At 38.6% G+C, this 22,732-nt stretch overlaps 1 protein-coding gene across 26 annotated transcripts in view; it reads left to right on the top strand.

The window, feature by feature from the left end:
• Nucleotides 1–22,732, top strand: part of foxp1b (forkhead box P1b) — a 577,308-nt gene that overhangs the window by 434,619 nt on the left and 119,957 nt on the right. For all 26 annotated transcript variants that reach the window (XM_069937059.1, XM_069937058.1, XM_069937046.1 and 23 more), the window contains 2 exons: nucleotides 15,307–15,444; nucleotides 20,828–20,917. In XM_069937059.1, coding sequence (XP_069793160.1) covers nucleotides 15,307–15,444; nucleotides 20,828–20,917 — 228 coding nt within the window. The remainder of the gene's footprint in view (nucleotides 1–15,306; nucleotides 15,445–20,827; nucleotides 20,918–22,732) is intronic.

Genomic DNA, 22,732 nt, shown 5'->3' on the forward strand with positions numbered 1-22,732 from the left:
AAAACATTTTGGAGTTTTTTTTGTTCTTTTTCAGATTATGATTGGTATCTCAACATGATGCCATGGCAGACCATTTCATTTATGATTTAGTACTTTAAAGCAACTTCAAATGCATTTTTTTTTGATGTTAAGCAGCATTTTTAAGCATGGCATTAGATTCGTGCTATCACCAATTAATTTATATATGCTTCCAACCATTGGAAGCGGTAAGCTCCGGGAGATCCAAAATGAGTGGTGGACTAGCCTCGCCAAACGAACCCAGCTCAGCGCGGACATTGGCGACTTTAGGGGTTTTTACGAGGCTCTAAAGGCTGTGTACGGCCCCTCACCCCAAGAAATGATTTTAATATCATGTTCAAGTTATGCTGCATAACTTGTAAATCAATACTATCAGAATATTCTATTAATTATATAATTTATCCTGTTGTCAGAGTATACATAATACATTTTCTTTATTATAATAGAGGCTATTTTCAATTAAACCTTCTGCAGGCATGTTGAGCAAGGCAAGGCACATATATGGGCTGCTGTGTACATGGCCCATTAACTGTTCTCTATTTAATGATGATTGAATGAAAATTAAAAATTTAAGAGACTGATTGAACAGCTGGGATAAACTTTCCTTCATCATATAGCAGTGTACAGGTTTTACTGTTACTCTCTTAAAATATTTCAGAAGTGCCTGAACTTTGACTCCAGTAGAATAACAGTGATTCTGCAGAATTAAAGTCAGTGCAGATTAATTAGATTTTCGTACTTGGGTTTAATATTCTTAAATGATTGTTACACTGTTGTTTTAGGTTTCATACAGTGCTCTTAATATGGCATCTTGCGCTGGCTGAATAAATCTGTTGTGTGTTACCGTTGTTGAAAAAGATATCTATTTCCGTATGTGTTTATTTCCAATAAATATCTTGGATTTGGTCTCATTCTTATTTTCTTTAAATTAAAATATTATTCATATTTAAAACTAATTCTCATTGTATTTTCAATAAAATGATTTTCTTCTTTCTTTGGCTTGGCTTCGCGGACGAAGATTTATGGAGGAGTAATGTCCACGTCAGCTGCAGGCTCGTTTGTGGCTGACAAGTCCGATGAGGGACAGGCAGACACAGTTGCAGCGGTTGCAAGGGAAAATTGGTTGGTTGGGGTTGGGTGTTGGGTTTTTCCTCCTTTGTCTTTTGTCAGTGAGGTGGGCTCTGTGGTCTTCTTCAAAGGAGGTTGCTGCCCACCGAGCTGTGAGGCGCCAAGATGCACGGTTTGAGGCGTTATCAGCCCACTGGCGGTGGTCAATGTGGCAGGCACCAAGAGATTTCTTTAGGCAGTCCTTGTACCTCTTCTTTGGTGCACCACTGTTTCAGTGGCCAGTGGAGAACTCGCTATATAACACGATCTTTGGAAGGCGATGGTCCTCCATTCTGGAGACGTGACCTACCCAGTGCAGTTGGATCTTCAGCAGCGTGGATTCGATGCTGTCAGCCTCTGCCATCTCGATTACTTCGATGTTGGTGATGAAGTTGCTCCAATGAATGTTGAGGATGGAGCGGAGACAACGCTGGTGGAAGTGTTCTAGGAGCCGTAGGTGATGCCGGTAGAGGACCCATGATTCGGAGCCGAACAGGAGTGTGGGTATGACAACGGCTCTGTATACGCTAATCTTTGTGAGGTTTTTCAGTTGATTGTTTTTCCAGACTCTTTTGTGTAGTCTTCCAAAGGCGCTATTTGCCTTGGCGAGTCTGTTGTCTATCTTGTTGTCGATCCTTGCATCCGATGAAATGGTGCAGCCGAGATAGGTAAACTGGTTGACCGTTTTGAGTTTTGTGTGCCCGATGGAGATGTGGGGGGGGGGGGGGGCTGTGGTGGGGAGCTGGCTGATGGAGGACTTCAGTTTTCTTCAGGCTGACTTCCAGGCCAAACATTTTGGCAGTTTCCGCAAAACAGGACGTCAAGCGCTGAAGAGCTGGCTCTGAATGGGCAACTAAAGCGGCATCGTCTGCAAAGAGTAGTTCACGGACAAGTTGCTCTTGTGTCTTGGTGTGAGCTTGCAGGCGCCTCAGATTGAAGAGACTGCCATCCATGCGGTAAGCTCCGGCAGATCCAAAATGAGTGGTGGACTAGCCTCGCCAAACGAACCCAGCTCAGCGCGGACATTGGCGACTTTAGGGGTTTTTACGAGGCTCTAAAGGCTGTGTACGGCCCCTCACGCCAAGAAATGATTTTAATATCATGTTCAATATCGTTGGTCAGTCATATTATGTTTTTTACATAATGAGGCCATGTCTTTATGGTAATTCCAGCAGACGATGAAGTGCACTTTGGCATTTATGAAGAGATCACCTAAGCTGCAAAGACCATCTGCAATCATTCTCAGGGAAATTAATTTTCAGATAGTTATCAGTGAAATTACAGAACATTCAAATGCAGTTTTTGAATATATTGCCAACTTAGTAATTGTCCATGAGTGTTTAAGGATTCAATTTTCTTGCATTATATGCATTCTCATTCCCTTCTGGATGTACACTCACAGCCAATATCAGGGTGCATTGTTCCTCAGATGCAGAATGCATGATTGAAGTTGCCCGTGCGCTTACATCTTGCTTGTGCAATGGACACTATACTTGTTTTAGATCCTTTGTGAAAATACTCTGTAGCTGTCCTCCATGCAAACCAAAAGCCATGAAAGCAAACTCTGAGGCCACCAGCCAAAGAAATCCAGTTTTGTATTTTCCAATGCAGATACGGAAAACAAAAGGAAGTGGACCATGTAAAAACAGCAAACTTTTGGCCATTAATTTCACCTTTCCCACCCTAGCTCAAAACTCTTGAGGTTCTTAACCAATATCTGAGCTACTGATCTAACTGTTCCAATGTTCGTTGAGCCAGCACGAGCCCCATACCTGACGCCTGTAGCAAGCTGGAACTTCCCCAATGAGGCTAGTGTGCCAGTTTTTCTGTGGTTCTACCTGTAAATTTATTAGCATGTAAAGTATACTTAGCAATGTTTTTGCATCTCAACTTCCATTAGATCTAATTTTCTATATCATAATTTTAGTGAGTATTAAACTGATGGATAAATACCAAAGCTGATTGCATGTATATGGATGAGAAGAAGATGGAGGGTTATGGGCATTGTGCAGGGAGGTGGGACTAGAGAGGGGTGTTTGGTATGCTATGTTATGTTATTAAAAAAATCTTTCCAATATACTGAAAGTTGCCTTGTGAATCATTAAAGATTTCATGGATTTCTTATTATTTTTATGTAATTTGCTGAGAGATTTAAATAATGTTTTCTTTATTTGTGAAAACCTGCTGAAAGGGCACTTAATAAAACATTTGGCACACATTCACCTTTTCATGGTGTCATTTTTTTTCATGATCTATGTTTTGTCTTTTATGGATAGCTGTATTCTGGGGAAAAAAATTGATTGATCTGCACATATGTGTAATCATCGCCACAAAATAGATTTTGATTGTATGAAGAACTCGCATTTCAGTAACAGGTAAAAACAAATAAGCAGTGTGTAGTCAGAGCATATAACACGATCTTGGGAAGGCGATGGTCCTCCATTCTGGAGACGTGACCTACCCAGCGCAGTTGGATCTTCAGCAGCGTGGATTCGATTGGAGCATATATCTAGGTAATAAATTTTATATTTTCTCCTTAAAAAAAACAAACCTTCAAGCTAAATATCATTGGCTTCATTACACAGGATCTGCAAATGTCAAGAATGTAAGCTGCATTTCCCCTTTTATAATAAATCCATTTCAATATGATGGCTTTTCAATTTATCCTCTTGGTAAATATTTTCACTATATGATTCTATCCAGATTATTCAAGTTAAAAAACTGAAAATAAACTCCTGGTGTCCATTTTATAAGAAATTATTAACTGTCTAAATGTTCCTAATAATAGAACCCTGCCATTTCTATATTTTTGTTTTCATGATTAAAAGCATGCCTGATTCAAAAAGAAACTTGCATCATGCTATACTTGTTAACAATATCGATTCCAGGATATCAACACTTTTGATGGTCTACATCTTTTTGCTGCTTCATTAAAAATAATTGCTCAATTGTTTTTCTTTCTTGATTTCATGCCATGTAATTGAAAGACTTTGAAACCTCACAGCCGGAGAAAGATCATAACTGGCAAATCATTGTTGGAGTTGTCAAGAAAGTAGATGCAAGTTATGTTTTCATTTTATTTGGTGAATTTAGTTAGGTACACCAATTGCATTTGCAGTAAAAATGAGCTGTATTATAAGTGTTTTAAAATTACATTTGCTTAAATAAGTTTATATTTTTGAATATAGATACCCAAAATACAGTAAAATATCCAAAAATAAACAGTGTTTGTGCCTTGTGTTCCAAAGGGGATAGGTATTTAGGAGTTGTCTTACTTATGTAAATAGTCTTTCCTGTTCCCATATTGAGAATTGCATCCATCAGTGGACAAGAGGCATCCACAGAGGCCATGAATTTAATTGTTTAAAAACAAAAGGGCACCACTCATCTGGGCTGTGGAATGAAGTACAGGATACCAAGAGCAAACTAGGTGGCTCAGAAAAGGATGAAATATGAAAAGATGATGTCACCCTGAAGGGGTTTACAAATGTAGAATGGGATTATTGTAGAAAGGTTGGCTGACAGCACTGTTCAAATATTTTTAGAAAATGCTTCATAAAAACTTGAGAGGCAAAATTTGTCTTTGGATTCTAATGCCGGGCATGTGGATTCACTGTCCATTTTACTGAAGTCATAGAATTGAGTTGATTGGCAGCCAGTAATCAAAAACATATTTACTGCTGGTAATCACTGAAGTATTTCACTCATGCTTCTACCTTGAAAATAAATGCTACTGTGGTGGCTATCAGGTTAATTCTTAAATAAAACCACTATTAGGCTGGGTTATTTTGATATGACAGAGAAATTTAGGCATTATTCTTTCTTGAGATATTATTTCCCTCAACATAAAGTAATACAGCCAAACATTTTCTTGATCGTAGTGAAACAGTGCAGGATACGATGATTGGATGTTATTAATCATTATTTGGGTAGTAGGATTCTTTGGTAAAGGATTTCGGACACCTCTTGTATCCCTTTATAACAAAATAAAATGATGACAGACTTGCTGCTTTCCACATTTCATATCAGATCTGGCACGCAGTTGGTCCTTGATAGTTAATGCAGATTCCATGTGTCTCAATCATATGGTCTGTGGTTTTTTTAAAAAAAATCAGCTTTCACTTCCTGTCACTATTTTTTTTCTGTTAGGTTGTGAATTCCAGTACCACTATTCATTTTAGTTATCTTTCCATTGTGGTTTCATTGTTAATAACCATAGATATATGCAAATAAAAATATATAACTTAACAAATGAAATATTTATAATCTTGATGCGATGAAGGTGCAATCAGATGATACAAATCTGATTATATTGTGGTGTAACTGCTCGTTCATACAAATTGGAGACTGACCTGGTGTAACATTTTGTGCTTCATGCTTTTTTTCCATGTTTTGTGTTATGTTTTAACTATATCAGTTCAAAAAGGTGATTGAGTTGGCACAGAATTTTTGGATGATTTTTTTTGTAAAATTGGCAAGCATTAATATTTTATCTGATTAAGAATCCAAAGACCATACAATAGTTTATCATTAGTTATATTTTATTTCCAAATTTATTGCAAATTAAACCAGCCACTTTGGCTGCATTAGTACAGGTATTTATTCTGTGAATATGGCTGGCATTAAAACTAATAACAAGTGCAGTTTTTGTGCGAGATACAATTAATAATAATGTAAAAATGTTAGTTATCACTCAAGACGAGCAGAACTCCACAAGTTTTAATTGTTCCTATTTCTATTTTGGGGAACTGAAGAAAATAAAAGTTTTAAAGATCCTCAATTAACTACACACTAAGAGCCACAGTGTTGTTATGAATAAAGTTAATAAGGTTATGTGAATAAGAGATGGATGCAGATTTCACAATAAATGGATGCATTCCAGAAGGTAAATGTGATATTGGGATTCTGTTGCCTGCACACTCAACATTCTGGACAGGTAGAGTTTAAGGCAAAATGCACATTTTGTATTCAAGCTTTCATTATTCATCTCTCAAGACACAAGTTGCTTCACTAATAACCCTTGAGGGCCCACTGGAAAAAAAATCTCACCAAAGCAAGTAAGTTAGGATTTACCCATACAAGGTGACTGATTAAATACATGATGCTGAACTATCCAGGTCTGATTTCCTCAGCTCTGACAAAGGGGCTTCCTCCTCATTCTTGATGGTCTCTTTCATTCTGCTTGTAGTGGAATCTTTCTTGATGGAGCTGGATCTTGAGGGTGATGTTGCATAATTTAGGGCTTTCTGAATCTCATATCTTCCTTGGAGAGTTGTTTATTTGTTTGATGAGCAGTTGTTGGACCAGTTTCTGTCTGGACTTGACTTATCAGTTCAGTTTCAGAACTGATTTGAGCATTTCTTTGTAATTTATCAGTAGCAAATGCCTTCATCTGGCTGTCGACTGATTTGATCATTGTTTCAGATACAGATATCATTTATTGTCATGTAATAAAAGAGCAATGTAATAAATGAAATTGCCTTTAGTCTACCATAAGGGAGACAGATATTCACCATTAGCATTTCCCGACAACATTCACAGCCAGAGAAAGAGAAGCAAAAGTGTCCCCTCAGAGATCCAGCTCCATCAAGAAAGATTCCTCTACAACCAGAATGAAACATACCTTGGATTCACCTCCAGCCGCAGAAGACTCCAGTTCAGTTCAAACCATCGGCAACCTGAGCCCAGATCCAACCCTTCGACTCAATGAGGAAGCTTTCACTACCCAGGGCACTTTGGCAGAACTTCTTTGCCCTCAGGACCCTCTTGAATCCCAGTTCCAATACCTGGTTTTTATGATCCATTTGCTCACAGCCTGGTGTAAGTTTTTTGACCTCAAGTCGCCTGCAGCCCACAACCTATGTGCCTTTCTTGACTGCAACTCGCTAATAGCTCACTGCATGTCCTTCACCCTCAGAGCCCTGTTTTGGTCTGCCACCATGGTCACAATCCTCAGGCTGCCTACTCTGCTTCTCCTTCTCATCTGTTGGGGGGGGGGGGGGTTTCTTTCCATTACTGATGATCTGCATCAGCCCGCTGCTCCCCTGGAGCCTGCAACCCCTTGTGGCTGCTGACAAGCACAGGTGTCACTATCTTGGGCCAAGACCCCTACAGTTTCTCCAACTGTCTGATTAATGGTTTCCTTTGCAAGCTGTTTTGCAGAGTTTGACACATTACCTGAGCAGTTCCAGTGGTTGTACCCATGATGCACAATTCATACCTCCATGATCCCAGAACTGGGTGCTGCCACTCAATTTGTGAATTCATCTTCTGAAACCCTTGGGCTATAGTTCTCAATCAGGTGCTAAATGGAAAAGAACCTGTCTAACTGAAGGTTTTGGCAGGATTTCATCATCTGAGAAACACCTCATAAGACCAGTTGCAGTGCTTTATTATTCTAAATGTTCTCCAATTTCTTTTATCATTACTAAATTCATTGGACTATTACACACCCATCAGTGACTGGAGAAAATTATGTGTTGTGACAGGGTTGTTTTAATTCTCCTAACACCACATAAGGACAGTTTTCCTGTGTTACCATTTGTGTGACTTCATCTGTATATTTGAAGTAGTTAAAATAATCTGATATCTGTAATATATCAGAACTATGATTACTGCTGCATTGTAATAAAAAATCTTTCTGATTTACTCATGACCTTAGTTGAAGGTAATTTGCCATTTTTACTTGGTCTGACTTTTGGTTTTCAAAGGTTGTTGACTTAGTTACCTCTTCAAATCATGGGCAGTTAGAGATGGACAATAAATGGACGTTGCTGGTGATGTCCAAATTCAATGAAGGAACCTGGTGGGGTGGGGTGAAATTGGGTTATATCATTCAAATTATTAAATCTATGTGTTTGTTTTATGTTCTTGTAACCTTAAATGATTATTATTATCCTCTTCAAAAGCAATAATTTTGACTGGTTCCTGTTGCTATATATTGGATATTTAATGAAGATGATCTTTCTGGAAGATATCCATCCATTCAGCTTTTACTTTCAGAGACAAATCTTACAGATTGAACAGAAGTAGAGTTCCCATGGTCCCTGCCTTTCACCTGACAGCACATCATTCTTTGTCATTTCAATTTCAACCAGTTCTTCTCTTTCTCTCTCTCTCTCTCTCTCCCTCCCTCTCTCTCTCTCTCTCTCCCTCCCTCTCTCTCTCTCTCTCTCTCTCTCCCTCCCTCTCTCTCTCTCTCTCTCTCTCTCTCTCTCTCTCTCTCTCTCTCTCTCTCCCCCCCCCCCCCCCCCACCTTTCAGGTGGACCCTCCACGTTGAGGGTGACAACAGAAGCAGATGTAAAACTGCGATCACACCATTCAGGTGACAGCCCTAAAAGGCTGCTGCAGCATTGCCTGGTCCACCTGAAAGGGCCTATTCATATCCAGGGTGCCTTGTAGCACCTCCAGATCTGATGGAGGTGGGGCAACTGGTGCCATAGCGCAACCCATCATAAATATGTGGCTTAGCAATGGCCATCTTCCCTACCCATAATCCCCCTCGCAGGTGGAACCGCTCTGAGTTTCGCACGACAGTTCCAGCTGCATGGGGGATTATAGGTAGGGAAGACTGCCATTGCTATGCCATGTTTTGAGCTGTAGAGAGCAGCCTCAGCGCAGGAGCGGCCAGCTGGACTGAGACAGCCCGCTTCAGCTGCCCCTACCCTGATGTCCCCCGCTGGTTGCCCCTGCCACAATGGCCACCACTGTTCCAACAGACCAATGGGGCGAAGGCTGTCAGGCAACGGGGCAGAGGGGCTGTCAGGCTGCAGGGAGTTGGGTCGCCGGCTGATGGAGTCATTAGCCCGCCCCCAGCCAGCTGCTTACAGCGGTTGTATATTCACATGCATTGGCAGAGTGCCGCACTCCGCTGATTATCCCTCCTGGAGGAGAGTTGCCGTCGACGCCTCAGAGGAGCTTCTACCGCATTCAGGTGAGTATGTTGTTAGCCGCAAGAGGGGAGATTATGCGGCTTTACAAGGGGGTGTTCAGGCCGCCTAAAAGGGCCTATTGATTTGCTCAACCCTCCCTGACCTCAGGAATTTTCCCCTGCATATGTAGAAGGCGCAACACCTGTCCCTATACCTCCTCCCTCAGCAACATCCAGGAACCTAGACAACCCTCCAGGTGAAGCAGAGATTTACGTGTGCTTTCTCCAACCTCATCTGCTGTATTCACTGCTCTCAGAGAGGCCACCTCTATATTAGTAAGACTAAAATTAGTATGTGCTAGACTATTATTCTACCTAGTCCCACTGAGGTGCACCCAATCCAGTGTGGCCCTCCCAGCCATGTTCCTGTTCAATGTAAAAATTGAGCCCCTATTCACTTCAGCTCAATCCATAACTTGCTGTGTGAAGAAGTTCCCTCTAATGTTCCCCCTAAACCTTTCCCCTTTAACCCATGTCCTGGCTTGTAACTCACGTAACCTTTGTGGAAAGAAACTGACTTTCATTTACTCTGTCTCTACCTCTCAAATTTGCTGATCCTATTTATCACATTATCATCCAAATCATTTATTGTCGTGTAATAAAAGAGCAATGTAATAAATGAAATTGCCTTTAGTCTACCATAAGGGAGACAAATATTCACCACTTGCATTGCCCGACAACATTCACAGTCAGAGAAAGAGAAGCAAAAGTGTCCCCTCAGAGATCCAGCTCCATCAAGAAAGATTCCTCTACAACCAGAATGAAACATACCTTGGATTCACCTCCAGCCGATATAGATGACAAACAACAATGGTCCCAACACTGATTCCCCAAGGCACACCATTAGTCACAGGCCTCCAGTCTGAGAAACCGTCATCCACTACCACTCTCTGGCTTCTACCATATAGCCAATGTCAAATCCAGTTCATTATCTTACCCTGAATAGTAAGTGCTTGAACCTTCCTGACTAACCTCCCATAGTGTGACCTTGTCAAAGGCCTTACTAATGTTCATGTAGACAATATCCAAACCCTTCCATCGACTTTCCTGATAAGCTCCTCAAAAAATCCTATTAGATTTGTTACCGTGCACAAAGCTATGTTGCCTGTTCGTGATCAGACCCTGGCTAATCTATTTGGACACCTTCCAATAATTGTCCTACTACTGACATCAGACTCACCGGCCGATAATTGTGTGGGTTACTTTTGGAGCTTTTTTAAAACAATGGAACAACATGACCACTCCTGGTACCTCACCTGTGGCTAAGGATTCACCCAAGTTTTTTTTTTCTTTTCAAACCTCCCCAAGTCCCCAGTTATCTAGTTTCTGTCCCCCTCCCTCACCTGGTTTCATCTGCCTATCACCCACACTCTCAAACCATGGCCAGTGGTTCTTCTCTCCCCCTACCCGTACATTCCCATCTGAACAACATCCCTCCCTTATTGGCTTCAACTCATTTTCTTCCCTTCTGATCTGATTCCATGTGCACAGCCCTCTGACATCACCACCTCCCAGCCTCTTTTACTCTCTCCACCTTCTCTACCCAACCCGATTCCATCTTCCCATCAACCCTTTCTCACCTGGATCCACCTTTTACTTCCCATCTCCTGCTTCACTCCTTCCCACCTCTTTGCAGTAGCTGCCTCTCCTTTACTCTCTCGTCCTGAACGCAAGGTCTTGACCTAAAATGCTTCAACCTTATTCGCTGAGCTCTCCACAGCACATTTTTGTTTGCTCTAATTTCCAGCATCTGTTGTACTTGCTTCTCTGATAATTTTAATTTGTCAGGTTCTCACAAGCATCATTTAAGTTGTCTTTGGTAGATGGATCTATATCATGAAACTGTGTCCCTTATCAGAATTTGTTGATCATAAAAAAGAGTTTTTAAGCATTTTTCCAATTATGTTCAGAATTTACCTGGAGTAGATTCTGATTAGGATTATTTCATAGTCAAATTGCTCAAAAATTTGAAGAGATATTTCCAGAGAAAAGATAAAATTTCTTTTGCATCAATGATTTGTTTTCCATTTTAGACTTGGTCTTTTCAATGCTGAATGCTCCTTTAGAGCATTCTGATTTAGAGGCACAACTCTTATCAGGGCTCTCTCCCAGCTTCCAGCACAGAATTATAGTAGCCTGACTTGGTTAGGTCCTCTTTATTTTATTATCTGATTTTCTCCTCATCATTCTCCCCTTCCTTTTTTGTTCCTCCCCTACCTCCCTCAACCGATGAAACAGACCCAGACATCCTTTTCCCCCTTCCCCCAATAGGCTTGGATCATTTGACAATCTTTTCCATCCTGTCTATATGCTCATTCAACCCCTGACTTCCAGTGATTATCGCAATCATCTTTGCTCCCCTTTCCTAATCCCGATCTGAAAACCTAACACATAATTTCAGGATCTCTACACTCCATTGATGGCCTGGTAGTATTTACCAATTATATTCCTTTTCATGCTTGGCAATATGTAAATCTGTGAGGGACGTTCCTCTCAACCAACTCTTTAGCCCTTGGGAGCCATGAATTTTTAATCAGTTGACGACAACCATTACAATTATAGTCAGATCACATAAAAGCAAATGCGTATGTGCCAACAATTTCTTGGCCAGAAAACTTGGTGGGGAATGCAAATAGAAACCAAAGTGGCTTTATGGATATGGTATAGACCAATTTATGACCATTAAACAACACAAATGGAACTCCATTTCATGACCTAATCTTATAGTTGGTTCAGATGATCCAATACCTGGATGGGAAAGGATGAGCAGGACATATTTAAAACTTTAATGAGCAACTTAAAAGTCAAGTGAAATATTGAAAAATCTTTTCTTCTGATTCTGAAGAAGTTGTGTTTAAGCCCCATTTTAGGCAAACATGTAATCAAGGCTGGCACTTCCCTGGAATATTGATGGAGGAATTTATTATGCAAGCAATATTTCAAAAACTGAGTTAAAGAGAGGTACAACTGCCTGATAGGTCAAAGTTTAAAAAAAAATTCTCATTCCATAATTTTAAGTTGAACAAGTCTTGGTGTCCTTAACAACTTTCCTCCTTCTGAAGCTGTCTTCAAAGTGTTAGTTGATCATTTAATTCATTTGTTGTTTGTAGGATCCTGCAACGCACATATTTAACATTGATTTAGTCAATAAAATAGCCGTAATTGTACTTTAACAATAATTCGGTGATTGTGAGGTACTCTGGCATATTTTGACAAAGTTCTGTATGTTTCTTTGCAACTGTAATCCAGAACCCATAGCAATATTCGTGTGTTGTTCATATACCACCATTCTTGGTTATTTTCTCACTCTCTCTCTCTCTCTCTCTCTCTCTCTCTCTCTCTCCTCTCTCTCTCTCTCTCTCTCTCTCTATATATATATATTTGCTCATTTCACAAAGTTTGCATTGATATTTATTAAGCTCTTTGCAAAATCACAGAGTTCTGTTTATTTAAGATGCTTAAATAGTTACGTTTGTGTTAATCATCACAATTGATTAAGGAGCAAATGCTTCGAAATCTTGATGCACCATCCATGTGTTGGTCACATATGAATATATGCTGTTCTCCCTCATAAACACTATATTATTTATCAAGCTATGACATATTATACATGATTGATAGATGATAACTGCCAGGTGGAATGAACAATTCATTTGTTAGTGGAGCTGGATCTGAATTGATTCACAGAAGAGTGGGCTTTTATCCGGAATGAATAGTTTAGTTGAATCGCAATAATGTGATTTTTATAGACAATATATTTTTATGTTTCTTTTGGAAGCAACAGTTTAGGCTTGCATGAAAGTAAACTAAAGAACTCTGCCTTTAATGGAGGCATACCTTTGATTTTTCTCTGCATGACACCAATTTTATTTCTCTCCATGCAATTTAAATTGCTCTTGAAAAACCCATAAGATCACAAATAAAATTTCATACAGGAAAATACGTCATGCTATAGTTGCCCTTTTAACTTTCCAATCATATTTTAACTCTTGAAGTAACAGTCAATTATTACTTCTGCTTTTCAAGCTGTTGTACCTTGGTAATCAGAATTATCATCAAGCATGTTCTTCAGGTATGTTTTTCTCAATGTAAGAAAATTTCCTTAATTTATTGCATTAATTGCATATTATTATCTAAAAATGCAAGAATTTTTTTCAATTTATCTTCAATCAGAGTGCATTTTCATCATGCTGTAAGGTTCCAGTTAGAGATTTGCAGAAAATAATTCCGTTATCTACTCGCATTAATTCATTTCACTATATCAAGTGGAACACTTTTCAAATCACCTTGGTAGGTTTAGTAAAGTGTTCGAGAACAGATTCAAACATCTCTTTTTTTTTGTATGTGACTTCAGTTCTCTAAGTTTTGTGCACTCTCTTACAGCATCCAGTGGATAGCTATTTATTTGTGTTAAGTATTCTTTACAGTGTGTCTTATATCAGTTTTGAGTCATTCAACAAGGGATTAAATGGCAGTAGTTGGAGTGATCAATAGGTTAAGAACTGTAAAATCACTCTTACTAATGATCTCTGTAGTAATGTGTAATAAAGGGTGTGCTGTAATAGCCTACTGTCAATGCTGCATGCTCTTTGATTTCTGACATTAGTTACTGCATAAAAGACAATAGGAGAGCGTATGTGCATTTACTGTGGGAACTTCCATCACTTATCCCAAAATAACCAGCAAACTTGGTGAGTTTGAGTTGTGCAATTCAAAGTTGTTGCTGTCAAGCAGATAAAAAAGCTCTTTGTAAGAGTTTGCAATGTTTCTTCATCTATATGACCTTCATCAGTGATTTAAGTTTGTCAAGATTAGTGATGCTGAGAAATCAGGACATCAGTGCATAATGACTGTGAAATTAGGAAAGTGAATGCGCTATGCAGATTGCAGGAAGAATCAGTGAGGGTTGTGGGATAGTCGTGATAAATATAATACAAGTCTTAACTAGAAATACTGAAGTGTGTTTCTACATTATAAAGCTGACTAAGTTTGTTTTCTGGATTTTCTATATATGGGATTGGGATTCAATACCTTTCTAAATCCTTTCACTCACTGCATTAGCCTATTTTTAGGTAGGAAAAAATTCCCCAAGGATGATATAAAGCTATAGATCAGTTTACAAATGCATGTTTCTACCTTTCTATTATCAATGGAAGTTTGCATTCATGGTGAAATAATTGTAAACCAGAAAGAATTGAGAAATCACAAGCAAAATTGTTAAATAACAACATTGTTAAATAACAAAATGGCATTTAAAAATAAGGATGCATATGTATTAAAATTGAAGTTTTACAATGATACCTTTCAGCCGATAAAACATTCCTAGTGTTCCTTCTGTTTATTCATTTTTAAAATAGCTTAAAAAAAAGCACACTCGAACATTTGTATCCAATATTCCAGCATTTCAACAGAATATAATGATTGATTTCAATAGCTGAATTTCATTCTACAAGCATGCAAAATTTATAGGATTGTCATTAAGTGTAAGCTTGAAAATAACTATGCAACCCTGTTCAAATAAGACTGTCATTTAATGCCGACTTCATTATCAGAACAAGACATCATCCTTCAGACACAATGAACAAGTTCTCAGTTTCAGTTTAGAAGGATGTCCATGTTAACAGTTGCAAATGTGAAATGCTATCAGGTTCATCACTGTAACTATTTGTCACTGAAATGTCAGTAAAAAAAAATCTGCTCTAACTCTGTCAGCAATATCTGCACCATAATGCTCTTAGTTTAGATCAACATGCTCACAATGGAGATCACAGTGGATGCTGCTTTAAGGAGACAGCAGTACTCCTGCAGGAACAAGCTAATTGGTATTAATGTAGCAGTGTTTGTCCAATTCATTTGCAAATCTGCGCATGGGTAAATTATTTTAAAAGTTGATTTCAAATTTTAAGCATGACAAAAATTGAAGGAAGTTGATTTTTTAAAATAGTAATAGTGGGTATTAATGTTTGTCGTTACAAATCTCAGCCAATTAACAAGCCAGGAGCTAACAATAAATTGTTGTAATTGTAATATACAAAATGTATGATATTTTAAGGTTAGGGATCACTGCTCCAAAAAAAAAGGTTAAAAATAATTGCAGTGTTGAATTCAAAGTAAGTTTGATTGAATCACATTAAACTGATTTGGCAATATCACGTTTTTACTCGATCTTCTATTGTGTGATGATCATTGCAAGTAATTGTAAAAGTTTGGGCATATTCAGTTCCTGATTTTCATTATGTCATGTCTTTAGGTTCCAGTATCAGTGGCTATGATGACACCTCAAGTGATAACTCCCCAGCAAATGCAACAGATTTTACAGCAGCAAGTACTGACTCCTCAGCAACTTCAAGCTCTTCTTCAACAGCAGCAGGCTATCATGTTGCAGCAGGTAATCTCAGAGTTGACTATTCAATCAAGTATCCAAAATACTGTCAGAGATAGTCAAATCTAGAAAACAATAATCATCTTAAACTAGATTTAACATTAACCAAAACCGGGGAGATATGACTCAAATTTGCCTCTTTCAATTATGCATTTCATTTCCACCTCTGAAGGTGCTGGTGGCAACAATCCCTCAGAGTTGAAAATGTTCTCCTTCACGTATTATTGTCGGAGCTAGACTTCCTGTGATTTCTTTATGTGTGGATGTATTCATTTTGCACATTCTCCCCGGGGCGGTGTGGATTTCTCCCAGGTGCTCAAGTTTTCCCCCTCATTCCGAAAGTTGGTAGATTAATGGGTCAACCCGTCAGTGATTACATGGATCTTGGTGGAAGGCAAATGCATTCTGCAGAGAGGGGCTCGGAGATGCGTGCCGGGGGAGGGGGGTGTGGTTCTCATCATTTCAACTTCCTTTTTATTTCAACATCCATTTGTGCCATTGTTTCCCCTTGTAATCTTGCTTGTCTACATCCTTAGTGCCCGCGTCAAATCCATCAATCTCAAGACATCATCTCGTGTTCTGGACATAGGCCTCTTCATCCACCACCTGCTCACTAGATGAGGGACAACACCTCACACCAAGACCTCCAATTTGACATTTTCATTTTTTTGTCACAAAGTCAGACAGCAAGAATCCCATGCTCACTATAAGGCACCCATTTTATTTTATCTAACACTAATCCACATTCCACTCGCCTCCTCCCAGAATCTACAGCTAGAGGGATTTTTCAGTGGCCAATTAACCTACCAACTTTCAGAATGAGGGGGAAAACTTGAGCACCTGGGAGAAATCCACACCGCCCCGAGGAGAATGTGCAAAATGAATACAGCATGGTTTGTGCTCAGCAGCAGCTCTACTAACTATAGGCACTTTCAAGCAGGGAAAACACCAGTTTATTAAAACAGAGGTTCTTCACGCTTATGGCTCAAGATGTACCTTCCTGAATGCGCTGTGGCTGGATCTGAAGTACTGATTCCAACCCTTCTTGGGGAAGGATAATTGGCAGTCCGCATTGCTCCGCTGCCTGACCTGAATGTACAACACTGCAAACGGCTGGTTAGGGATGGGCTGATGATGCCAAGGCATGGGCAGCAGGAGTCGGCGGGGCAGTGGGAGCTGTCAGCGGGGTGGGGGGGAGCGGGAGCTGGCGGGAGCCATCAGGGGTTGGCCGGTGTGAGCTGAGACAGCCACATCGGGCCACTTTGGCCTTCATGGCTACTCTCTGCGGCTCAAAATGTTCTGGGAACCACAGAGCAGTTCCAGCTGCATGGGGGATTATGGGTAAGTAAGACAGCCATTGCTCTGCCATGTTTTTATGACGGGTGATGCTAAGACACCAATCGCCCCCCCACCCCTTCCATTGGCTCCAGAGGGCGCTACGAGGCACCTCTGGATATGAATGGGACACTCGAGCAACCTTTTAGGGCTGCTGTCTGAAAGGTAAGTTTTAAGATTTAGATCCGCTCTTGTAGCCGGCCTCCAGGCGGAGGCCTGACATGAAATGGCCTAATGTCTATGTGCTATTAATTGCAAGGTTCTTGCCCAGAAAGGTGGACTGCAGCTGAACACAGAACTGTTCCGGTACTTTTACCCTTACCATTGGACCCCTGATGTATGTGAGACATTTTCCCTTGACTGTGATGAGAAGTCATGGCAGACTGGGTGCCCATCCATGAACCATATAGGGCATGAAGCAGGAAACATCACAATAATTTTAAAATGTATTTTGGAATCTGTTCTTGGAAGCTGTCCGCAGCATAAATCTGGGCAAAATTCACCAGCCTCACTAATGAAGACACCTCAAAGCCCCATGATTTGAATTTTAAATGCCAGACATCAATGTCTAATAAATTTTTTCACTGTCTTATTTTGAACCTCAGAATGTAGAACTTTGTTAAATTGTATTTTCGACATACTTGCTCACTTCAGAACTGTTTTCAAAAATACTGTTAGGCAGGGGTTTTGAGTTTTACTCCTTTTTATTTTTTTTTTCCTTTTTTTCTATTCATTCCTTTTTTCTCTTATTTTTCTTTATACTTTTTGTTATTAGCTCTATTTTATATAAAAATATTTAGTACTTGGGATACGAATTATGGATATGATTTACAACTTGTGTATGTTTTTGATATTTTGAATGTTTTATTAATTTTATGTAACTATCTTTATCGAATTGTAATATTCATATACGCTCTTTATTAAAATAAATAAAAATATTTAAAAAGAAAAGAAAAAATACTGAATGAGAGCCCAAAAACATTTGTCGAGAAGTTGATTTCCTTCGAGTGCACTAAACATGTACTGGATATGGTATAAACTCCCAGGCGAATCATCTAAAGTGCACAGAAGAATTGAGCAAAAGTACATTAAAAGTAGTTTGACAACAGACCCCATTTTTGGGCATGAATTAGTGTGGTTCCTGTCAATTGCCTCAGAGCTCATTGGGTATGTGGGCAGACCATAAAAAAATTCTCCGTGGCTACCACAGATCAGCTACAGAAAAGACTGTTATGAAAATGAAGGAAACCCCAAAAGTATGGGGGGGGGGGAGGTGGGAGAGAGGGTTTGGAGGCTGTAATATCCAATATGTCAACTTCCAATGAAATCCAAAATTTCTATTTTATTGGTGATCCTACAATTCTTTTGCAGATTTCAGATGTGCACAACAGAAATTCTACAGTCATTGAGGGAACACATATATTGATGCTTCTGCTTGTAGACTGAACAATGGAAAATTAGTTTGTCAGAGTGATTGCATTGAGCATAACATCATGTTGGAGATGTTTTAATTCACAGCTCTTTTCCCATCCACATCAGGGATGACTAATAATGAAGATCATAGATTGCACCTGAATGCACGTTTATTTTGGAAGTTGTGGAAATGGATGCTACACCAACGTTGCATGTCATTAGCTGGGCAGCTGAAGCTGTAAAAATGTCTCTTGTTCTCTGGTGAAGCAAACACAAAAAAGCCCCAACCAATTTATTCACTCACCTGATCTAACCTTAGGTATAATTTGAGCAAAAGGGTTCAATTTCTACAATGTAATTCAATCTTGAGTTGAATATAAACTAGGTCATACGCACCGCTGAAATCAGTGTGCTACCCAAAATACAATCTAGGATACCATTACCCAATTCATCAGCCATTAATAAACCAAAGTTTTGTACTGATTCAGATATTTAACTGAACTGGTAAATAGCTGTGGTTACCTACACCTTACCAAGATTTATGGTTAAATAGTGTACCATTCTTTGGAAGAGAGATTTCCATTTGGTAGCTTCCTGTATGGTAGACATTTTTCTGTTACTTTTTCTTGCAGTTACATTATTATTTTGAAAAATAATCACAATGGTATATTTTCAGAATGTACATGCATGATAACCATATATTTATAATAGAGCAGTTTTATAAATTCTCTAATAAAAGTCAGGTAAACATAAATTGTTGTTCTCTCTAGGATGCACATTTTGTTGGCATTTGGGACAAAGCTGAAATTGAAGCATGCTGTTAAACAAAATAGTGGCGGTCACAAAGCTCAAAATAATCGAAGAGGAAAATTTGCACCTTAATTAAGCTCATCATATGAGACAGAGAATAGCTGTGTCCAAACATTACTTGCATATCTGATTTTTTTTTTCTTGTTTAGTGGAAGTTATATCAGCCCTGAAATTGAATTAGAGGCGTACTTGGATTGATCTGTGCTTCACATTGGTGATGTTATGAATCAGGTCTTCTCATAAATTAGTGTATTCCACCTTGTTTAAAAATGCTAAATGATATCATAGGCTTTGGAATATCTCACCAATTTTACTCACTAGATCCCTTCAATATATCATGTAAAATATCAATCTGACGACTACCTTGCTGAGAACATTTCATATCTTGAATATTATCTCCAGCAATTAATCTTTGAACCAAACCCAGTTTTTTTTTTAAAGTTCGATTATTTTCATTTATTTATTTATCTTTTTGGACATCATCTCCTCATCTCCAACCACTAATAACTAACTAACATAAATACAACTAAATATCCCTTCACACTGTTATTGTGCAAGTTGTTTGCTAAACTGGCCTTGTGCATTTTTGGCAGTATTTCCCCTTCAGGCACTTCCAGCCAAGGTGAAGATTAGGCTGTGCCAACACTGCCCCAGAGGTTTATACTACAGTTAGTAAAGTGCTGCCTGGCTTGTTTATTGTTTCATTGTGGCACTGCATCATATGCGAGTGAATCCACTGTTAGTAGAAGAATTGGTCTTGATATAATCCTCTTCCCTTCATGGTGGTGGCAAAGGTTTATCAATGCCATGACCTAAAGCAACTTACATAATATTGTTTCACTCCACAGGTAAGCCATTCTGATAATTAGACAAACATTCTCAATCGGACACTAATTTGATAATTTCTGTAGAGATCTATGTTAGGCCCATTTAGTAGCAAGTTGTACTTTAGCAATTGTTTTAATAGTAAAGATTATGTTTTCGTAGAAAGAGATTTAGCACCAAGAGATTAAGATTTTATATTCTATCTATGAAGATAATTGGCATTAAAATTGATTTTGCAGAGTGCACAATGCTTTCTCTCGTGAGGTTGAATTCTGCAATGATCAATACATATGCAAGATACAAGTTCTCAAAGTCTTGTGCACATTCAGGACAGCTTTAGTCCCTAACCCAGATTAATAGTCCCCATGGAAAACATTTTCCTTGCTACAGCACAACTAGGAAGCAAGCTCGAGAGAGTGAATTTGGGCTGTGCTGATCGAAAGTGATTTCATTTCCCTGTGAAAATGAAGCTTTTGTCAATGCAGATTTTAATTGAACTAGCATTTTTTTTTTATTGAGACAGCTCTTGAAATAATGCTTCTAATTCTGGTGCTATGCCCTTGTGCCAGATATATTAGAGGAGGTTGACTGCCCTTGCTTACGGATCACTTTTGAGTGACCTGTTTAGAAAATTGCTAATAATTACTCCCTTGAATTATTAGATTGACTTGTCTGTGAATAACCATGTATTCTCAGCAAGGACATTTTTTGGCTTTCTTCATACAGAGAAAGGTCGCTTCTTGCCATATTTTAATTACTTAGTGTGGAAAATTGCATGTTTTTAACAGTTCATTTTAAAGATTAGTGTTTGAAATGATAATGCTAAGAATAGTTCATACACCGAGGGATTTATTGGCAAGTTTTAATCTAAAAGGTCGGAACGGTGTTGATAAGAGGATGTGTCTGTATCTTTTTTTTCAAACTGTGAGCCGATATCGTGACAGGAAATGCTCTTTAAATGTTTATTATTTTTTCTAATGCTTATTTTCTGACATTTTTGAAACAGCAACAGCTTCAAGAGTTTTATAAGAAACAACAAGAACAGTTGCATCTTCAACTTCTGCAGCAACAACATGCTGGGAAATCAACTAAAGAGGTGCGCATCTCTATATATTTAATATATATATTGAAAAGTAATACGATGTAATTAAAATGGAAATGGCAGAGGCAAGAGACATGTGATTGAGAGATATGCCTGCAGTGAAAGCTTTCCAGTGGTCTCTCAGCTTTGTTTGCTTTCTGTATTCTAATTCAGAGAGGCTTACTCATCAGCTGCAATTCAGTGTGCATTTAATGACTTGTCTTCATGGTGGACAAAGGAATGATTATTGCATGGTCAAAAGAAGTTCAAAGACACAGTGAATTTTAGTTTTTCCTTGGAGACGCACATTTGAGAGCATATAAATTAAGGCAAAGACTAAAACCCTACAGTATGAATGGAGTCTTCAAAGTCACAATACTCTAATTAATGAACTGCGGGCTTCAGTTTGGACAAGTCGTAGTTTGATGTACTCATAAATCAACGTGACATGTCTGCTTTTCCAGCCCAGACAGCACTTGTCACTGAATCACAGCAGATGTAAACATGATAGAAAAAAAGAGTCTGAAGGAGGTGAAATTGATAAACAGTTGGGAGAAAACCAACTTTTGAAGTACATTATGCATGATCACAGGATATGACTGTATCCTCATGAGATTTTTCTCCTTCTGGTAATTTTTTTAAAAATAGAATTTCTAACAGCCATCAAAAGTGGAATAGGAATTACTTTGCTTTTCTCCTGTGGTTTACAAGCCATAATCCCCTGTTGTTACTTTATATACTGTAGGTTTCTTTTAAAGGCATCAAAGACTTTTCTTTAAATCTTCATCACTCTATTTGAAGCCAAACAATAAAAGACTGTCATTATCAAAAGATAGGCATTGTTTTTTTTTCATTATGTCACATTATGTTAACCTATAATTTGATCTGCTAAGTTAGTATCATGAAGGTATACTTCTGTTTTGTTGGAACACACTATCGCACAATATTCACATGGGCGACACTCGCCTCTCATCTACGTGCTTAACTTGAAATTGTAGGTGTAAAGGGTTACCCTTGCAACCATAATCAAACAAATACACAATGGACAATTTACAGTAAAGCTAATGGGGAGTAACTTGGGGAAGGAGAGTTGACCTTTGACAAGTATGTGAAGGAGGGAAATAAGATACAAGTTTATCTGGATATTTCAGTATTTCAACACTAATTATTGACCTGACAACAGAGCTGTACAAAGACCTTTTTTGTATGTATTGAATAAGAAGTAAACAAACTCAGTTGTATCCTGTGTTTGATAACTGGGTGGAGAGTACAGTTTGGCAGCATGTGTGGTGCTTTTAAATTCTTTCTTTGACAATGGGTCTTGTACATTGTACATCCTGACTTTTCATTTATAAATACTAACACGAGTTTTCCTATAAGCTAAGTATGTAAAATGGGAACAAACATGAACAGAGAATCCAAATGAAGACTGTATTGAAGTGAATAGTTTGGGTGATAGCATACAATCTAAAATACCATACATGGACAGAAAGATGTTTAACTAGTGTGGCTAATACTTTAATTTACATTCCAGAATTATTAGGCATGGTCTGGATAACATTGTTATGGTTCGTTATGAATTATGGTAAATATCCGAATGTGGATAATTTCCTTCGATTTATTGTAGTTATGGCACAGTATTATTTTTGCATCAATCAAATAATTATTGCAGGAAATCTGTACAAAAACTTTGTCTGAAGAGTGGCTAACATTGTGACTATCCCTGGGCATTTGTTCTTCTGCCCCTTCTTCATTTTATTACTATAAACAATTTGGTTATGGAGATGGGTGGGCTTATTGGTGAGTGCGGGGAGGGTGCGGTTTATTATT

This window comes from Narcine bancroftii, chromosome 5, assembly GCF_036971445.1.
Source record: "Narcine bancroftii isolate sNarBan1 chromosome 5, sNarBan1.hap1, whole genome shotgun sequence".
NCBI classification, from domain to species: domain Eukaryota; kingdom Metazoa; phylum Chordata; class Chondrichthyes; order Torpediniformes; family Narcinidae; genus Narcine; species Narcine bancroftii.